This window comes from Eleutherodactylus coqui, chromosome 7 (assembly GCF_035609145.1).
Source record: "Eleutherodactylus coqui strain aEleCoq1 chromosome 7, aEleCoq1.hap1, whole genome shotgun sequence".
Taxonomy (NCBI): Eukaryota; Metazoa; Chordata; class Amphibia; order Anura; family Eleutherodactylidae; genus Eleutherodactylus; species Eleutherodactylus coqui.
This window is the reverse complement of record NC_089843.1, coordinates 121,669,140-121,686,589: the sequence shown is the minus strand read 5'-3', so window position 1 is coordinate 121,686,589 and position 17,450 is coordinate 121,669,140. Positions and strand designations below refer to the sequence as shown.

Here is a 17,450-nt window from a genome sequence, read left to right as displayed (position 1 = left end):
AGGGAGTTTTAAACTGTTAGAATGTACCATACCTACGATATAATCATTTATTAAAACCACAGGTCTGTGTGTGTATGAAGAGTATGCATATATATTGTATATATAAGCTGTGTGTGTTGTGTGTGCTGTATGTATATGTACTAAATATTCAGCAGAGCTGTGTGTGAATGTATAGCGTGTACTGCAGAAAGGGGTGTTTGTAAAATGTCATTCAGTAAAAAAAGTAACTGAAATCACAAGAAACATATTAACATAAAGGACAATTACACATGTTCCACAGTCCTTTATAAGGATAGCAGAATGTAAAGCATCTGATCAAAAGATAAGGTAACCGCAATGCCAAGTTCAGATTGCCGTTTTTTTTTTTTCCTGCTCAATTATGGAAGCAGAAAAACAGAATTCCCTGCTGAATGGGCCCATCATATGACAGTGCTACATGGACCTCATTGATTAGAATGGCTTATGTTCAGTTTCCATCTGGCTGCCCGGCATTTTCACAGATAAAACAGTGTAGCATGCCGTGCTATTTCATCCAGGATAAAAATGGAAATCAGCGACAGAGACTCGGAACAGAGTCTTGAATGATGATGTGAACAGAGCTTTTGTTCAACAGGAGTGGACTGCTGGCTCTTAACAGGGACAACCCCTTGAATGCACGACTGAAGGATTTTTACTATAGTTCATGTTCCTCACCATTTTTCAGATGACTGTTTACTGTCATTGTACTGCTTTTGCTGATGACATAAAAAATTTCCGTGCAGCTGCATTCTTTAACCCCTTAGTGACCATCCATACATGTTCTCACATCCTGGGTGTCTGGGCTTTATTCTGCAGGGCCGTGAAAATATGTTGGCCCTGGAGAATAAAGCTGCAAAGTCAGTGAGTGTGAAAGTTCCCTGCCATCAACTACTGGATGTAACCGACAGCTTAAAACTGGCACTGAGGGCTCCAGTGTGTGGTCCCCAGTCACATGATTGCTGTTATTTGACTAATAACAGCTATCATGTAAAAGTTTTTAAAAAGATTCAAAAGTAAAAGTTTCATCTTCCCTCACGGATTGTACCGGAGGTCTCTGGATTTGTCCTCCGACGCGATCATCCTCAACAGACCTTCCTTGGTGGATGCATGCGCAGAATCTGGGCAGGGCCCAGGAAATTTAAAATCTCCTTGCTCCCGGCTACCAAATCAAAAATTTGTACAGTATGTTTGTCCATATTTGACATATCGCAGTTGAAAATGGGGGGGGGGGGGGGGGGGGGGGAGTCCATTTTTTCAAACTTTTCCCAATATTGGTACTTTTCATAAATATACACAAATTCTATTGGTCTATTTTTACCAGCTAAATGAAGTACAATATGTGGCGAAAAAACAGTCTCAGTATCACTTGGATATGCAAAACCTTTACGGAGTTATTCTATTTTGAAGTGACACATGTCAGATTCCCAAAATTTGGCCTGGTCATTAAGGCGCAACCAGGCTTGGTCATTAAGGAGTTAAGATAAATACCGGGAGACTGAATTGTAAGAGAGTGGAGTTCTGTGGCATTACTTTATTTGAAATATCTAAAGCCAAAAGACATACCGACCACTTTTTGTTAATGTCCGTAAAAGGGTGTATGACCTTCCACTGCCACCAACTAAATCATGTGCTGCATTTCCCACCAAGCATGTAATACATGCATGCTACACTGCTCATTCTGACTGGTGTATCTACCTGCATGTATTTTGGTGTACCAGGAGAAGTAGAGCGTGTCATGTGCTCTGGTAATTCAGCTTACTTAGGCATTCCCATTGAACAAACAGCGTTCACTGAAAAGTCCATGTATGATCCAATTCTAAGCAATGTCTATACGTTGCCCACTGAATCCCTCATAAATAATGAAATCAAGAATTTTTAAGCATCTGATTTCACAAGAAAGAACAGACTTAAGATACTCCAACAAAAATAAAACAACAAGGGACACCCCGCTGAGGAAGATGTAAGAAATTGATTGACATTTTCTTTGTTGGATTGTACAGAACACACTTATTGAGTGCCTACATTTTCGTTGTTGTCTGCCCATCACTAAATGTCTCCAGTTGTATAAACACGTAAAATTGGTTACCTGATAGACAGTAGCACGCAGTTTATCAGCCGCTTCTACAGCCCCACTGTCTTCATTAACTGATCTGTCCAGTATTGTTAATGTTCCCAAGTAACGTGACTTTGCAGAGACTTGACTGCTGGCTTTAGACTTCTTCGGTTGTGATGCAGAAAACGGTCTGCAATGAGAACAACATACTATATCTTATTAAGAGCAAGGTGCCATTGCAGATGCTTATAGCCACTGTAGAAGAAAACAGTGTGTGTACTCTTGCAGGTGATTGTTATGGCACATTTTCAAATTTAATTGAGCCTTAACCCCAAAGATTCATGGCTGGTTTAGAGTTACAGTATATGACGCCAAAGACTCCCCAAAGCCCACGCTGTCCTCTTCTAGGACATAGTTGAAAACTGTGCTGGTGCCATGACAATTGAGCAGCACTGCCACCCACTGAGAAAGTGTTTCTTATCAACTTCCCAGTGTCCTTTGACAGCGATCCTCGTTTGTTATATTGCAAGTAAAGTTCTATTTAGGTCTGCATGCGAGGCTATGTTGCAGATTGTCTGATCTGTCCACATGCAGCACTATATTTCCCATCAAACTGACAGATTCCTTAGCAGAATCTGGTCTATTAAAAGTCAACTAGTAATTATTAGGAAATGATAGTACCAGTGTTTTTAGTGGTGCAATGCACACAGCTCTGTTACATGCACGCCACACACACAGCTCTGCTACATACATTGTTCATCCCTAACAGGGGTCAGAAGCAGCACAGCACTGGAGACAAAGGACCTGTGATGACGTCACAGTCGTGCCCCGCCCCTGATCCCATGACTGACGCTCATCCCGAGTGAATGACATTCATGCTCTGCCCATGATCACATGACGGTGATATCAAAAGGTCCTGCATCTTTGTGTAGATTACGGGCGGACTACAAACGCCCTATGTCCTCAGTTGCTATGGAATACTAACAAACACCTACCTGGACAGCAGCCGTGTGTGTACAGGACCTGTGATGTCACCGTCATGAGATCAGGGGTAGAGCATTCAACTCCCTCAGTGTGGATGAAGGACCTTTGATGACGTCACCATCATGAGATCAGGGGTGGAGCATGTAAGTCACTCACAAACTGACTCACTACTCCTTCACCCATGGACAGACAGCTCATTGTTAGTACTTGGATTAGGTCTGTCACGTGTCAGTGGTATGCTTTGTTTATGGGATCTGGCAATGTGTTGCGGTTTCCATTACAAGTAGAAACTGCAAGTGTGAGCAGAGCCTTACAGTGCTTTTCATGCCAATTAAAATTAGCATTATGTAATTAATATTATTAAAAGTGCTTTTCTGAGACTGTGAAAAAAATGATGTACGGAGAAAAGGTTAAAATAAAAAAAGCAATACATAGGTATTAAATTCCAACTGCAGGTAATATACCCCCTCTGTACCAGGACAGAATTTTGATCCAAAACTGGAGGGTCACCTTAAAGCACCAGTAAATCCAGATTGCTGTACCTATGAAAAGCGCTAAAGTACATAATGACCATAACATGAGCTAACTCGCTAAAAGATGAATTTTCGGTTCTTGCTCAGCATCAGAATTTAAACGTTTCGTCTCAGGGCTTAGTCACACGGGCGCATCGGCACCCATACATGGGCGCCGATGCACCCGTGTGACTCTGCCCTTACTGCAGGAAGAAGACGGCCGTACTTCAGGACGGACGACTCCCCGCAGCGCAGAAGAAAGAACACATGACCGGCAATGAAGCCGGTCACATGTTCTTTCCTCCGGCGCTGCAGAGAGACGTCCGTCCTGAAGTGCGTTCGTCTCCTTCCTGCAGTAACATGGGCAGCGATGCTAAGCCCTAACTCGGACAAATCCATCTGGTGTCCTATCAGGACATTTGAGCTAATAGTGATGAGAATGGGTACACTGATCTTGGTTTTGGTGCCCAATAAAAACAAAGCATTTACCTTCAGATTCCATTGTGAATTTTTTTTCTAAGAGAAAAATGTACGATCTTAACACCCCTGAAAGGCTTGTAAATGAATGCAACCAGGAGGTTATAGTCTACAAACCTATAGAATGTTTCCCATGATACACTAGTAGAGCAAGTTCCTATTTCTTTCATGGTTCAGCTTTAAATTCTGCAAGTGTTACAGTAATGGTTAGCATAGAACAGGAACCAAATGAAAACTAACACAGCAAATTCCTGATGTTCTCTCTCTATACGACTACTTACATAACGTACATTTATAATCTATCCACCTAAATGCAACTGATAAATTCCTTCAGCACACAAAACAGCAAATAATGAATATTTGATGCTGTGAGTGCAAGGAGACTGCTTTCATATATATTTCATTGCATTCACATCTTATAGGAATTGAAGTTGGCATGTACATTTATTTTACACTTTGTTAAGTTATTGTAACCATTTCAGTACTTAACATTACCCTGCAGAAAAAAAAGTCTTAAAGGAGAACTTTATCCTAAAGTACAAATGAAGGAAATCTGCACATGGATGTCTAAAACCAACATCTTCACCTCCCAAGCTTTAAAAGGAAAAGGAATATCCAATATTTATCCAACCAAGATGGCAAAACAGGTACCAAGCGTGCAATAGTGTGCAAAATGTGTAATTCTACGTATAGTCGAGTCACATTATTATGACCACCAGCTAATATCCTCTCCCTTTAACCTCAACATACAGTCCCATGTAAACACCACTCTCCCTCTACTGTCCCATGTACATAAAAAAAACAAACACTCACCCTACCTTCAACCCCTCCAATAGGTCTGAGGTAGGCTGCATGTCCATGGGCGATGATTCGCCGGCAATAAATAGCCGGCAGATCATGCTGTGTGAAGCTTTCCATAGCAGTGCTATGGAAAGTGCAGCCCCCCTGTCCATGAGCGGAGAATCATAGCGATTCTCTGCTCGCGGGATCTAAATCGCGGCATGCCGCGATTCTCTGCAGTGAGCCAATCTGTTAGATAGCCAGCAATGGGAATGAGCGGAGCTTAGCTGTCATCGGTTCCCATAGAAGTCTATGCAACGGCTGATGTATTCCGGGCAGAAAGATAGTTTTGGGACTATCTTTCCTGCCCAGCGTAACAGCGCCTGGCGCTATATTGGCTGGCTGGGCGCTTTTACACTATTGGAATACGTCTGTGTGATCTTGATGCATTGAAATCCAATGCATCAGATGGTAGCATATATCGGCCAGCCGTGAAAACAGTGGCCGATATACGCTCATGTGAATAAGCCCTAAAGTAGAGAACTCTAGACTAGCTGAAAATGCTGCGAAACAACCAGAAGGATGAGGAAGAACAGCTATTTAGGTCAGCGTGAATCTGTTAAGCAGAATATAATAATCACATTAAAGTAGAAATATTATCTTTTCGTCCGAGTAGTCAGTTACTCGGAAAACGCGGTGCTCGAGTGCAAAAACACCCGGAAAGAGTACGTTCGCTCATCTCTAATTATTATTCACTAAATCATTGGATTCCTTACATTTTTGGAAATAATCTTAATAAATATTCAGTTGTGCTGTGATAAAATTGATTTCCTGGCTCAGATGTAAAGGAATATGTACGCAGGACAGACCCCTGTAGCCTATATGTGCATTTCCTGAACCCCCTAACCTCCTACCCCTGCCCCCATACTCTTGTCTATAGGCTGTGTCCGGTACTCCAGCTCAGTTCCATTCCCTCCAATGGATCCTGTACAGCCCCCTTATTTCAATCCCCAGATACTTTGTTTGGGACTGGATGATCACAGCTACAACATCTTACAAACTCAATTTCCATAAATGCGGCTATGTGGTCTGTGGATTTAAATAAGCATACAGGTTTTGATTTTTTTTCTTAGCAGTGCCCAGATGCCCTTATTAAAACAGGTCTGTCCTGGTAACAGATTTCCTTTCAAGTCTATGTTCACCTTTGCACACCATCTTACAGTTTATATAAAATCGACATAAAAATCTGAGAGTTGGGAGCATCATTACTCAACCCAGAATATTTCTTTAGATGGGAAGGAAGGCAGAGTAAAAGCAATTAGTAATCATATACCCTAAATGGCCAGTAACGTTATAAACAATGTGATAACAAGCAAAAATACACTTTATTTATTTGCCTAAAACAACATTTTTGTGTTGAAATATCACTTGAGGTTGCTGGCTACTAGAATGTCCCTTCCTCCTAACATGCTGTCCACTGCCTGTTGTCAAGTGATGCTATCTCTGTAACAGAAAACAGCACAATGGCAGAACAGGAAGTGGAGGAGGATGGTGAGGCATTCTGCTCATTGAAGTCTATAAAGACAAAAGGTGGGGGGAGGAGGAGGGACAGAAGATGAGACTCATACAGATGTGCTGTTACAGCTACTAGTTATTTACTGCTACTTATTCATATTTAAGTTATTCACTGCTATGTATTCACATTTACACTGCTCGGTACTGGTGTCCTACAGTATTTCTTACATGATAATATTATGTCTGTTTGTGTTACAGACAGTAAGAGAGCAGAATTTGCAGTTCTCTGTGCACAGAATAACAGGCAGACCCTTCCGCCAATTCTGTGAGAACAGAAAATCAGATATACAGCCTGCAGAGGAGAAATCGAGGAAAAAAGTAGGAGATATGTGATATAGTTTTATTCTTCATGCACACACATGGCAGCTTATTCTGGAAAATCAATTGAAAAGTTAGCTATGCTTTAGGGACCTTTCACACAGGATGGGATTGTCCACAGGATGCAATGAGGATGGGGATTTTGTTAATTAGTGCACATTTTGTTGTTTTTGTAACCATGAAGGTGTTCTGCAGAATGTCTTGCGGAATTTATTGCATTTTTTACACAGACTTTAATTGCAGAATTACATCTCCTGTATGCTAGAAATCCTGAATGATTCCACGCGACGTCCTTAGGCCTCATGTCCACGGGGAAAATCAGATCCGCTGCAGATTCTCCATGTAGAATCTGCAGCGGGTCCCTCCTGCCCCGCGGACATGAGCGCTGAAAATAGCAATTTAAAAGAATTTATCTATCCGTAGCGGGCGGCGAAGCTCTGCTCTTCCTCACGGCCGGATCTTCATTTTCGGCCGGCGGATGAATTCCTGACGCCGGCGGCACGTCGCCGGCACGTCGTCGACGTGCCGCGCGCATGCGCCGGGCACATCCGCCGAGCCGAAGCAAGGGAGATGCGGCCGTGAGGAAGAGAAGAGCTTCGCGGTCCGCTGCGGGTGAGTAAATGCTTTAAATTCCTATTTTAGGTCTCCCGCGGATCCGGACGGCTTCCATAGGCTTCAATAGAAGCCCGCGGGAGCTGTCCCCGTGGGAGACCCGCATGAAAATGGAGCATGGTCCAGATTTTTTCATGCTCCATTTTTTTTAAAATCACTTTTATTGACGATCCGCGGGTATTTATGTACCCGCGGGTGGTCAATGCATCCCTATGGGGTGCGGATCCGCATGCAGGAAATCCGCTGCGGATCCTAAATCCTATTTTCCCCGTGGACATGAGCCCTTAAGCTTTTCCGCTGCGGAATTTAATCTTCTGGTTTTAAAGTATAGACGCGCAGATTTTAACAGGTGCGGAATTCAAGCCCCATAGGAATAACACTGTGACGCAGAAATGTCTGCGCAGACTAATCCTGTCCCTGTGAAAGGTTCGTAAGATTGCAGTAAAGTGGCACAAATTAGGAGGATGGAATATTCATCACTTCTAAATGCTGTTCCCAATTTTAATACATGTAAATACACCAATTACCTGTTTAAGTGAGATCTACCCAATTCCGATATTGCTTTTAAAGTCTTTTGATGATCAAGCTGAAAAAATAAGAACATAATCATCAGTAAGAATGGACTGAAGTAATTAAGTAACACATGGATTGAATAATGTTAACCTTTTCTTTCCACCATTAGTAACTAATATCATATTTCAGTCACTTACTTTAGTGTTTTACGGACTTTGGAGGAGATTAGAAATGAGCGAACGTGCTTGTTTAGAGCATTTACTCGATCGAGCATCGCTTTTTTTGAGTAACTGCCTAATCGGGCGAAAAGATTCGGGGGGTGCCGGGGGTGAGCGGGGGGTTGCGGTGGGGAGTGGGGGGAAAGAGAGAGAGAGCTCCCCCCTGTTCCCTCCTGCTACCCCCGCCGCCCCCTGGCGCCTCCGGAATCTTTTTGCCCGAGTAGGCAGTTAACGAGTATGTTAGCTCATCTCTAGAGGAGATTCAAAAATAATGGCACACTTTTCCCATTGCACTGTGTATTAAAATCATCAACAGGACACATATTCATGTACCCGTCGTAGTTTTAAAAACAACATCTGACTGGACTTGGCATGGTTTTCCAACTCTTTTCAAAGTAGAGAAGCCTATTACTTGATTTCCTAAAATTTTGCATCTGTTTCTATATTTAATTGTTGAACACTATAGACTGCATATCTGATGCTACCCTCAAACTAGGTTTCAACATGTCAACTGTAGAATTTTTAGAATCAACTAATTTCTGATGTAAAGGATTTCAAATGCTCTTTAATTACAGTAATTATACAATAGTTAACGCACTGCAGTGCCAGTTAATGTGCTGGAGAGCATAGAGTTCAAAGGACAAAGCCTTAGTGCTTTTAGAACAGAGTCAGCCATCGTACCAACAGAATAGAGACCGCAACAGAGCCTGTCTCTTCCATGCTAAGGCACTGCTCGTCTCTAGCAGTTTAACCAGTGGATGTACACATCTCAGCCGGCACTACTAAGTGGTTGAAACTTAACCCTTTGCAATCCAATTTTGGATTCAGGGTTTCCTAGGGGGCTTTCTCTTTCTGCCACTATACAATGACACCATCTGCTGGCTAGAGCCAGTACTGCGGTATGTGACATGCTGGAGAGGCCCCTGACAACAGAGCGGCCAGTAATCTACAGTAAGAATACCCTGCTGGACGTCTTCCAAATCGGAGTTGTACAGCCTTCAAATCAGAATGTCTTTAGACGTCAGACAGTGGATTGGAAAGGGTTAATACTTTGCTATTTTCCAAAGTAAGCATCTTCTTTGTAAAAGCACAATGGTAAACAGTGCTGGGAAAAACATATGGTTACAAAGAGAGTTACATTCAAAAGCTGAGAAGCAAAAAAAAAAAAATCCTACAATTCGGCTCCACAAAAAACCCTTACTGCAAACAACCACAATTTAAACAGCAACCTACCTGTCCATGGTTCTGTTTGACCTTCTGATTGTTATCCCTTTTTTCACCAAAGGATTGATTTTCAGGAGTTTTCGCTACAGTTGTCTCTTTGGTCTCCTGTTGCAAAGACTTTTCTTTTACATCTGATATCAAAATTTCAAAAACAGATTTTCTGCCGCTGTCATTTGATTTTTTGTTTCCGTTTTCAGCTACTTCTCTAATCTGTGGATCTAGAGTGATAAAACATGATGACATCACTTACAATATATTTGCAACTACTGTTTGTAGTATTTATAGTTCCTCTTTTTCTGTTTGGTTTGAGCAATTTTTTTAACAAGTTTAGATGACTGTTTACTATTTACACAGCAATGAGTAGGGATTGCACACCATCAATCATGCAGAAGAGACATGGACCTTTTTGGGAGGAGAAAGGAGTGCAAACACTTTGTTCCTATAATCTTTCAAGTGGAAAACAGGAAAAACGTAAGCAGGAAGTACCGTAATAAAAAAAAAAAACTGTCCAATGTATTTTGCATTTTATAATAGGAAAGTATATGGTACTCTTCATAGATGTTACATTATTAGCAGACTATTGGGTGCAGGAGAAGTAAAATCATTTTTAATGCAATGCAAGTACAAAACCAGTTCAATGACATAAATTGTTACCAATGGAAATTCAAAATTCAGAAAATACAATTGTCAACAATTGTACCCTCACGATTAATGCAAGCAACATGTTCCCATAAATCCCTACACACTGGAACTGGAATGTTATTGAACTCCTCATCGATAGCAAGCTTCAATTCGTCAACTGTTGATATAGGATGCAATTACACTTTATGGTTAAGATAGCCACAAAGCAAAAAGTCAGGTATGGTAAGATCTGGGGAATGAGCTGGCCAGTTCACTGGCTCACTCTTGCCTATCCAACGCTCTGGAAGCGTCTTGTCTAACCAGTCACGAATATGGAGCACATAATGAGCTGCCAGCACATGTTGTTGTAAATAATCCAATCCTTGATGTCAATTATTGGAAAACTTGGAAATGACACAGAGTTGCAACAATGAGTGCTATGAACTAATGAGGCCATATTCCATGTGTCCGGAAGAGTTAACAAACACAACTGTGTTTATTGGTGATCTGAAAACCTTGGCATGACAATTGAGGTGGATATCAGCAGTCCAGGTGTGAGGGTCTGGACAGCAGGAATTGGGGCTTGATAGCCCCGTTCTTTTTTGAGGGATCTGTGAAAAGAAACAGTTAATTGGATCTGCTTCAACACAGTGCTTCAGGATTTGGATATTTTCAACTAAATGTGGCAGCAGGACAGAGCTCCAGCTCATTATGCACTTTATGTTCATGACAGGTTAGATCAGACATTTCCGGAGCACTGGGTAGACAGATGTGGGCCAGTGGACTTGCCGGCTTGTTCCCCAGATCTTACCCCACCTGACTTTTTGCTTTGGGACTATCTTGGGGATAACGTGTATGCGTATCCCATTGTAACAGTCAACAAATTGAAGCTTGCCATTACTAAGGAATTCAATAACATTCCAGTTCAAATATGTAAGGATGCATGCGAATATGTAGCTTGTCTCCAAGGTTGCACCGATCTTGACGAACATCAACGATGTTGATGAACATTGATAAATAGGCAGTATAAATAGAGCTGACTCATATGTTCATGCAACGGAGATTTAATGACTAACACTGTGACATATACAGTGTATGCACTGCAGCACATGATTTCCTTCTAATTGTCAGAAAATTGTGATCTTCTCAAGTACAGTGACATCACTGATGACACATCATAAAAGTACTTTGTGAAGAATAAACCTGAAGCAGCAGCTGGGTCTTTACCAGTTATGAAGGATATAAAAAGAAAATGCCTCTCTTACTGCTGAGCAGCTGGTCAATGGGAAAAAACTGAACACATGAGTATGAATATGAAAATGTCATCAAATTAAAAATATATTAATTGTTTTACATACAAAGTTTTCAATGTTCTTGCAATACTTAAAATGTAAAATATTACCAAAAATGTGTTACCTTATTTCTTAACATTTTCAATATTAATAATTCACATAAACACTGAACAGTACTAGGCACGCTAAGCCTGGCATTTGAGAGTTACCGCATGCTATGTGGGGCTCCTGTCTGTTCTGTATACACACTGCCTCACTGAAAAAAATACTACACAATGACAGTGAGGGTGATCAATTAGTGGAACAGGTTACCACGGGAGGTGGTGAGTTCTACTTTAATGAAAGTGTTCAAAGGCTGGACAAATATCTGTCTGGGATGATTTAGTGAATCCTGCACTGAGCAGGGGGTTGGACCAGATGACCCTGGAGGTCCCTTACAACTCTACCATTCTATGAAACTCAACACAAATATAGAGAATGAGGTTTGGAGCAATTCGTTTTAACTTCTAATAATTACATGTCTCTAGAGATGAGCGAGTATACTCGCTAAGGCACATTACTTGAGTGAGTAGTGCCTTAGCCGAGTATCTCCCCGCTCATCTCTAAAGATTCGGGGGCCGGCGCAGGTGACAGGTGAGTTGCTGCGCAGAGCGGGGGGGAGAGAGGGAGAGAGAGATCTCCCCTCCATTCCTCCCTGCTCTCCCCCACCGACCCCGCCCCCCGCCGGCCCCGAATCTTTAGAGACGAGTGGGGAGATACTTGGCTAAGGCACTACTCGCTCGAGTAATGTGCCTTAGTGAGTATACTCGCTCATCTCTACATGTCTCCTGTGGCCAGTGAACAGTAAGCAGTGAACTCACCATATTGGGCCATACAGTTGTTAATGCGACATGGTATCGATTCAATGAATGCTTAAATACTGTCCTGGGGTAGTGTTGACCATAATCCACAGTTCGTCTTCATTACAAGGCTGTGGGAGAGCATTCACTCAATGTCCAATCATATCTTAAAGATTCTCAGTTGGATAGATATGTTGGGATTGTACTGACCAAGGAATCACCTGGACACCTTGCAAAGCATACCTGATACTCGCTATTTGGGGGTGCGAGTTATTTTGCTGAAAAATGGCGTTAGGTAAGCTGTGAAGAAGAAATAGTGGTGCTGCCCATTATAAACAGCGGCATGTCGTCAAAGTGCCCCTAATGCATGCTGTAGGTGATCGGCTGCTGAAGGTGAAAGCATGACAAACCATGACTCTACGTTGCTGAGCTAATTAAGGACTCAAAATGGTGGAAGGATTAGCTTCTTGCCACATTACCACTAGACCCTCACTTGGCAATCATCATTGCTGAGACAGATTCTAAATTTGTTGCTGAACACCACACTGCATCATTTATCATTCTAGGTAGCTCTGGATCCTACTGCACACTGAAGAAGGAAAAACACCCCGAACCAGCTGTCTGTATATGGATTCTAGCTTGGGTTTCAATTCCCAATCTTTGTTAAGAGCTGTATAAAGGGCCAGACATTGATTTGCAGGAATGCTGCCATCCAATATTTGGCACTGCAGTGGTATTGTTCTATCTTCCTTATTTGCATATTACCCAGAGGAGCATACATGGCCTTATAAGTCTCCTCACTCACTTTCTGGGTGCTCTCCTTAAGGAGAGACAATACCCCTCTGGACTCATGTCATAGGCCTCTCACCAGCCAAGCCAGAATTCTACTGCACACTGATGAGGATCAAACACCCCAAAACAGCTGTCTGTGTATGGATTTGTTAAGACCTGTATAAAGGGTCGGACATTGATGTGCAGGATGCGTTGCAGAGGTATTGTTCCATCTTCCTGATTTGCAGGTAGCTCTCGAGCGACACCACTGCAAATGTTGACAACAACTGTGTGGGAGACAGTCTTCGCTACAGATATCTTAACCGCAATTAGCCAACCTTCAAAAACGGTCATTGTTGACATTGGAGCATCCAAATCTGTCTGTTCACTATGTTAAATGTTGCCAGCTGTGGATTGTGGAGCCGTTACGGCATGACATCGGATATCCATTGATCTGTGTGTTGTGATGTTCATCTCAGTGCTCCAATCCCAATACGATGATGCACATTTCATTCTGCTGACCACCGTCTCCAAATTCAACCCATGGTTGTGGCATCTCATTGAGTTTCTGCTACATTATGATGCAAAGAGCAACGGGTTGTACATAGCCCTATGATGAAACCTCTAGTAACCTCATCTGTTTAATGAAATGGCTCTTAATGGCATTTGATCCAACAAAAACCAATAAAAAAAGCAGTTTCTGTGGGTGCTTTGTAGAATGGTTTTCCCGTATTATCACGCTCCCAGATCGTATGATTGGCCCAAGACAGCATCAATTTGCATAACTTGTTTGTCTGAACATAACCTGAAAATTACATAATGCTGCAACAAAGTCTTCATTGTGACATTTTCTCTGCGAGGCAGCGTGTTTACTCAGTAAGCTCAGCAAGCAGTTGGTCATTTGTGACATTGAAGAGTCCCTTATAAAATAAGAACACTAATTAGGTAATCCAACACACAGCTTGATGAATGCAGTTTATATTGGAAAATGTCTGAAAATGAAGAATTAAGTGTTTAGTAACACTCAGTATCTGTGTGTGTGTAAAGGTCCTAAAATGGTAATTCTCCAATCGTGAAGTGTAACTCAATCTTCATCTAAAGTAATCAGGCCATTCCATCCACAGAGGAAAATATATTCCGACACGGCTCTCAGATACGATTTATAATCAGAATCCAATATAATTCAGAAGGGAAGTACCTGTCAAACACAGCCTTTGGTCTGTCATAACATCATCTACCGGCAGAGTATGATTAATGAAAGAGAATAAATCTCTATGTTTTACATATCATTCTAGTTCTTCTAACTCCAAACTAGGAAAGCTATGGCAAAGAACACTTTCACATAGACATTGTAATCTGTATTAATGACACTCTGAGAAGGACGTAAGTCATATGGTTAGTTGATTATTCTGTTGTGGTGCAGGTGTCCCATCCCAGATCCCATAATAAATTAATGGTAGGTGGGACAAGCAAGAATAGTATGCCAGATCAAATGGGAAGGTTGGACTGTTTATATACATTAGTAGGGCTTTTCATTGTCACTAATAATTGTTCTACAGAGACTTAAAGGGGTTTTGCAAGTTATTTCTTTTATATAGTTTCGGGCTCCCCAAGCCCAAAAAGTATATAACAAAATATATACTCCCTACAGTCCGGTGCTGCGGAATCTGACAGGTTGCGTCACCCAGCCAGCAGGCCTGCTGACATTCGGTAGACCTGTCATGTTAGTTTCTAATGTAGAAGCCCCGTTGCAGGTTTACGGGACAGCACTGATGACGCCCCTGATGTAAATAGGGGACCAGAACAATGGCCAGCAGTGAAGAAGTGCATAAAGGGAGGTGAGTATGTGTGGTTTTTTCCACACACTTTGTGCCTGCCACTGCCACCAATGTAAAAAATATCAGAAAATGACTTTAACCCCTTAATGAGCAGGCCAAATTTTGGAAATCTGACATGTGTCACTTTAACATAGAATAACTCCGTTAAGGTTTTGCATATCCAGTTGTATTTTATTTAGGTGGTAAAAATAGACCAATAGAATTTATTAAAAACGCCAAACTTGGGAAAATTTTGAAAAAAAGTTGTCATTTTTTCACATTTTCAATTGCAATATCTCAAATATGTGCAAACATACTGTACAAATGTTTGATAAGATATATATTTCAATCTGTTTACTTTAATCTGGATGCACATTTGAAAAACGTTTGCTTTTTTAACCATTTAGGAGACGTACAAATTTAACATTGATTATTAACATTTTGAGAAACACTTTATTTTCCTGCACCAAGCCAAGATTGCAAAGGCTCATAGGTGTCAGAATGATAGATACCCCCACAAATGACCCCATTTTAAAAACTACACGCCTTAATGTATTCCCTGAGGGGGTCTGGTATATTTTGACCCCTCTGTTTCTTTTCAGGAGTTAATGCAATTAAGAGGAGAAAAAATACAATTTCATATTTTTGAAAATATGTAATTTTAAAGACTATTTTTTTTTCTAAAGTGCACATGAAAATGAGGATTTGCACCCTAAAACGGAAACCCGTTTGTCCTTTGTTCAGAAACATACCCATTGTGGTCTTAATATTATGTCCGTATGCACAACGGGGCCCAAACTGAAAGGAGCAGCCAGTGGCTTTCAGATCAGACATTTTGCTTAATTAACATTGCGTATGAGTGGAGGAAACGCTTGCTACTTCGTTGTAAAAAAGATAGAAAAGCCGGAATGTCGGCTGGAGAGATCTTTCTTCTGCGCCCAAGATAAGGCTACGCATTGTGACTACCTGCTCTCTTGTTGCTTCACTAGAGGTCGCTTCTTCACAGTAACTGATCGACTGCTCACCTGTCCAGCCCTCTGGAAATCTAGTGACCTGTACCTACATATGGTAGGACCTACCTACTGCTGCGCATTGTGAGCATCTGCTCTCTTGTTGCTGCACTAGAGGTCGCCTCTTCACAGTAACTGATCGACTGCTCACCTGTCCAGCCCTCTGGAAATCTAGTGACCTGTACCTATACACGGTAGGACCTACCTACTGCTGTGCAGCCCAGATACAGTAATGACAATGTCAGTCACAAAGTAAAGTGGGCTCCCCCAATGCGCAGTGGGCCCCAACACCTGACCATTTTTGTAGGGTGCTGCCGCCAGCCTTGTTCCAGACAAGAAATTACAAAAGCATAAATGCTACGGTAATTCTCATTCTAACATGTAAATAACATTGAAATTAAAATAATTAGGTATATCATGCATCCCGGAAAAGTATAGCAAGAAATAGATCTTGTAAGCTGCTTCTATACAGCTAAAAGCAACACATCCCTTAACCTTGTCAGCCAACAAAAGCTGTTTAATAGCCAAACAGAATCTGAATCATGTAGCTGCATCCTGTAATAGAAGTAAGGTAACCTAATAAGCTATGAATGATTCATCTGTCTCAATCACAACTGGCAAATCATGTGAAATGAGAGATGTTACCTTCGCTGTGATTTTGGATGCAAAATCAAGAGTTGCAAAAGTTTAGTAAAAAAAATAGAGAAAGTTACAGCCTCTTTGCCAATAATTCAACAGTGAAAAATAAGAAAGCATCACTTTCTGTACCCATGAGCTAGAGCCCTCGCTAGACAGTAAACCAGCCCTGCCAGCGCCTGGCGGGAGTGATATTGTTAAAATAGCACTATGCTAAAAATGGATGGAACATATTTTGTTAAATAAGCATAGACCAACATCAGAGCAGTATTGTAGTAAGACCTGGCAACTTCTTCAAAAGTTGTGGTTTTTCATACCAGGACATGTTTAACAATCATATTAGCATTGCCAACTCCTAAAATTAGATGTTTTACTTCTCATTGTTAAGGCAATAAAAAGAAAAAACATTGGGAAGCCATGAGTAAGAGGCAGATACACAGCTGACTTCTCAGTTAAAGTGTTCCTCCGATTATAAAGAACTTTCTGTATATTAATAGGAAGAGTCGCCAACACCTGGTGCTTCCACAGTGCAACATAAACAGGTAAAGCACATGGGAGAAGAGCCCCTGTTGGGGGACGCAAGGGCCGGTAGAAACTGAGTGCTGTGCGACTACTACTTCTAGGAGTTGTGCTTGAGCATTGTGAAGAAAGAGTTACTGAAGGAATGGCACTCATCGATTCCTGATTCAATGTGTTTATTCCAAAAGGGCAGGTTATAAATGGATTTGGACAAGTGCAACAAGTAAAAATCGTTTGGTGGGACTCCTTGCTTTCTTGGCCCCCATGTAGCCAATAGCAGCTAATAATGGACGCGGGAAGCTGAGGGGGTCACTCGGCAGCAGAAACCGAAAAGCTACAGAATTAAATGGTAAAATGACTTCTGCCTGTAGCCACCACTCATGCTCCTACTTACAGTATGCATGGGTTTATACAGCTAGTATTGAGCTCAGTCAGATCTGTATACATATATATATATCTACAGTATATAGTGAGATCCACTCAGTGGAAAGACAGCTATAACTGCGTGAAATAAGGCAGATAATTTGCAGCATTATATCATAAAATAAGCTCCAACTATTATAAATATATAAGATGGATGTTAAAGGGAACCCTGTCACCAACTATAAGCAGCATAAACTTAATTATGGCACTTTTTTGTTTAGGTGATGTGGAGTCCAGG

General features: G+C 41.5%; 1 protein-coding gene across 1 annotated transcript in view; it reads right to left on the bottom strand.

Annotated features, from left to right (window-relative positions):
• Positions 1-17,450, bottom strand: part of MAP9 (microtubule associated protein 9) — a 65,625-nt gene that overhangs the window by 25,737 nt on the left and 22,438 nt on the right. Inside the window, exons 7-9 of the mRNA XM_066573604.1 lie at positions 9,294-9,502; positions 7,857-7,915; positions 2,105-2,261 (exon numbers count right to left, since the gene is read on the bottom strand). Coding sequence (XP_066429701.1) covers positions 2,105-2,261; positions 7,857-7,915; positions 9,294-9,502 — 425 coding nt within the window. The remainder of the gene's footprint in view (positions 1-2,104; positions 2,262-7,856; positions 7,916-9,293; positions 9,503-17,450) is intronic.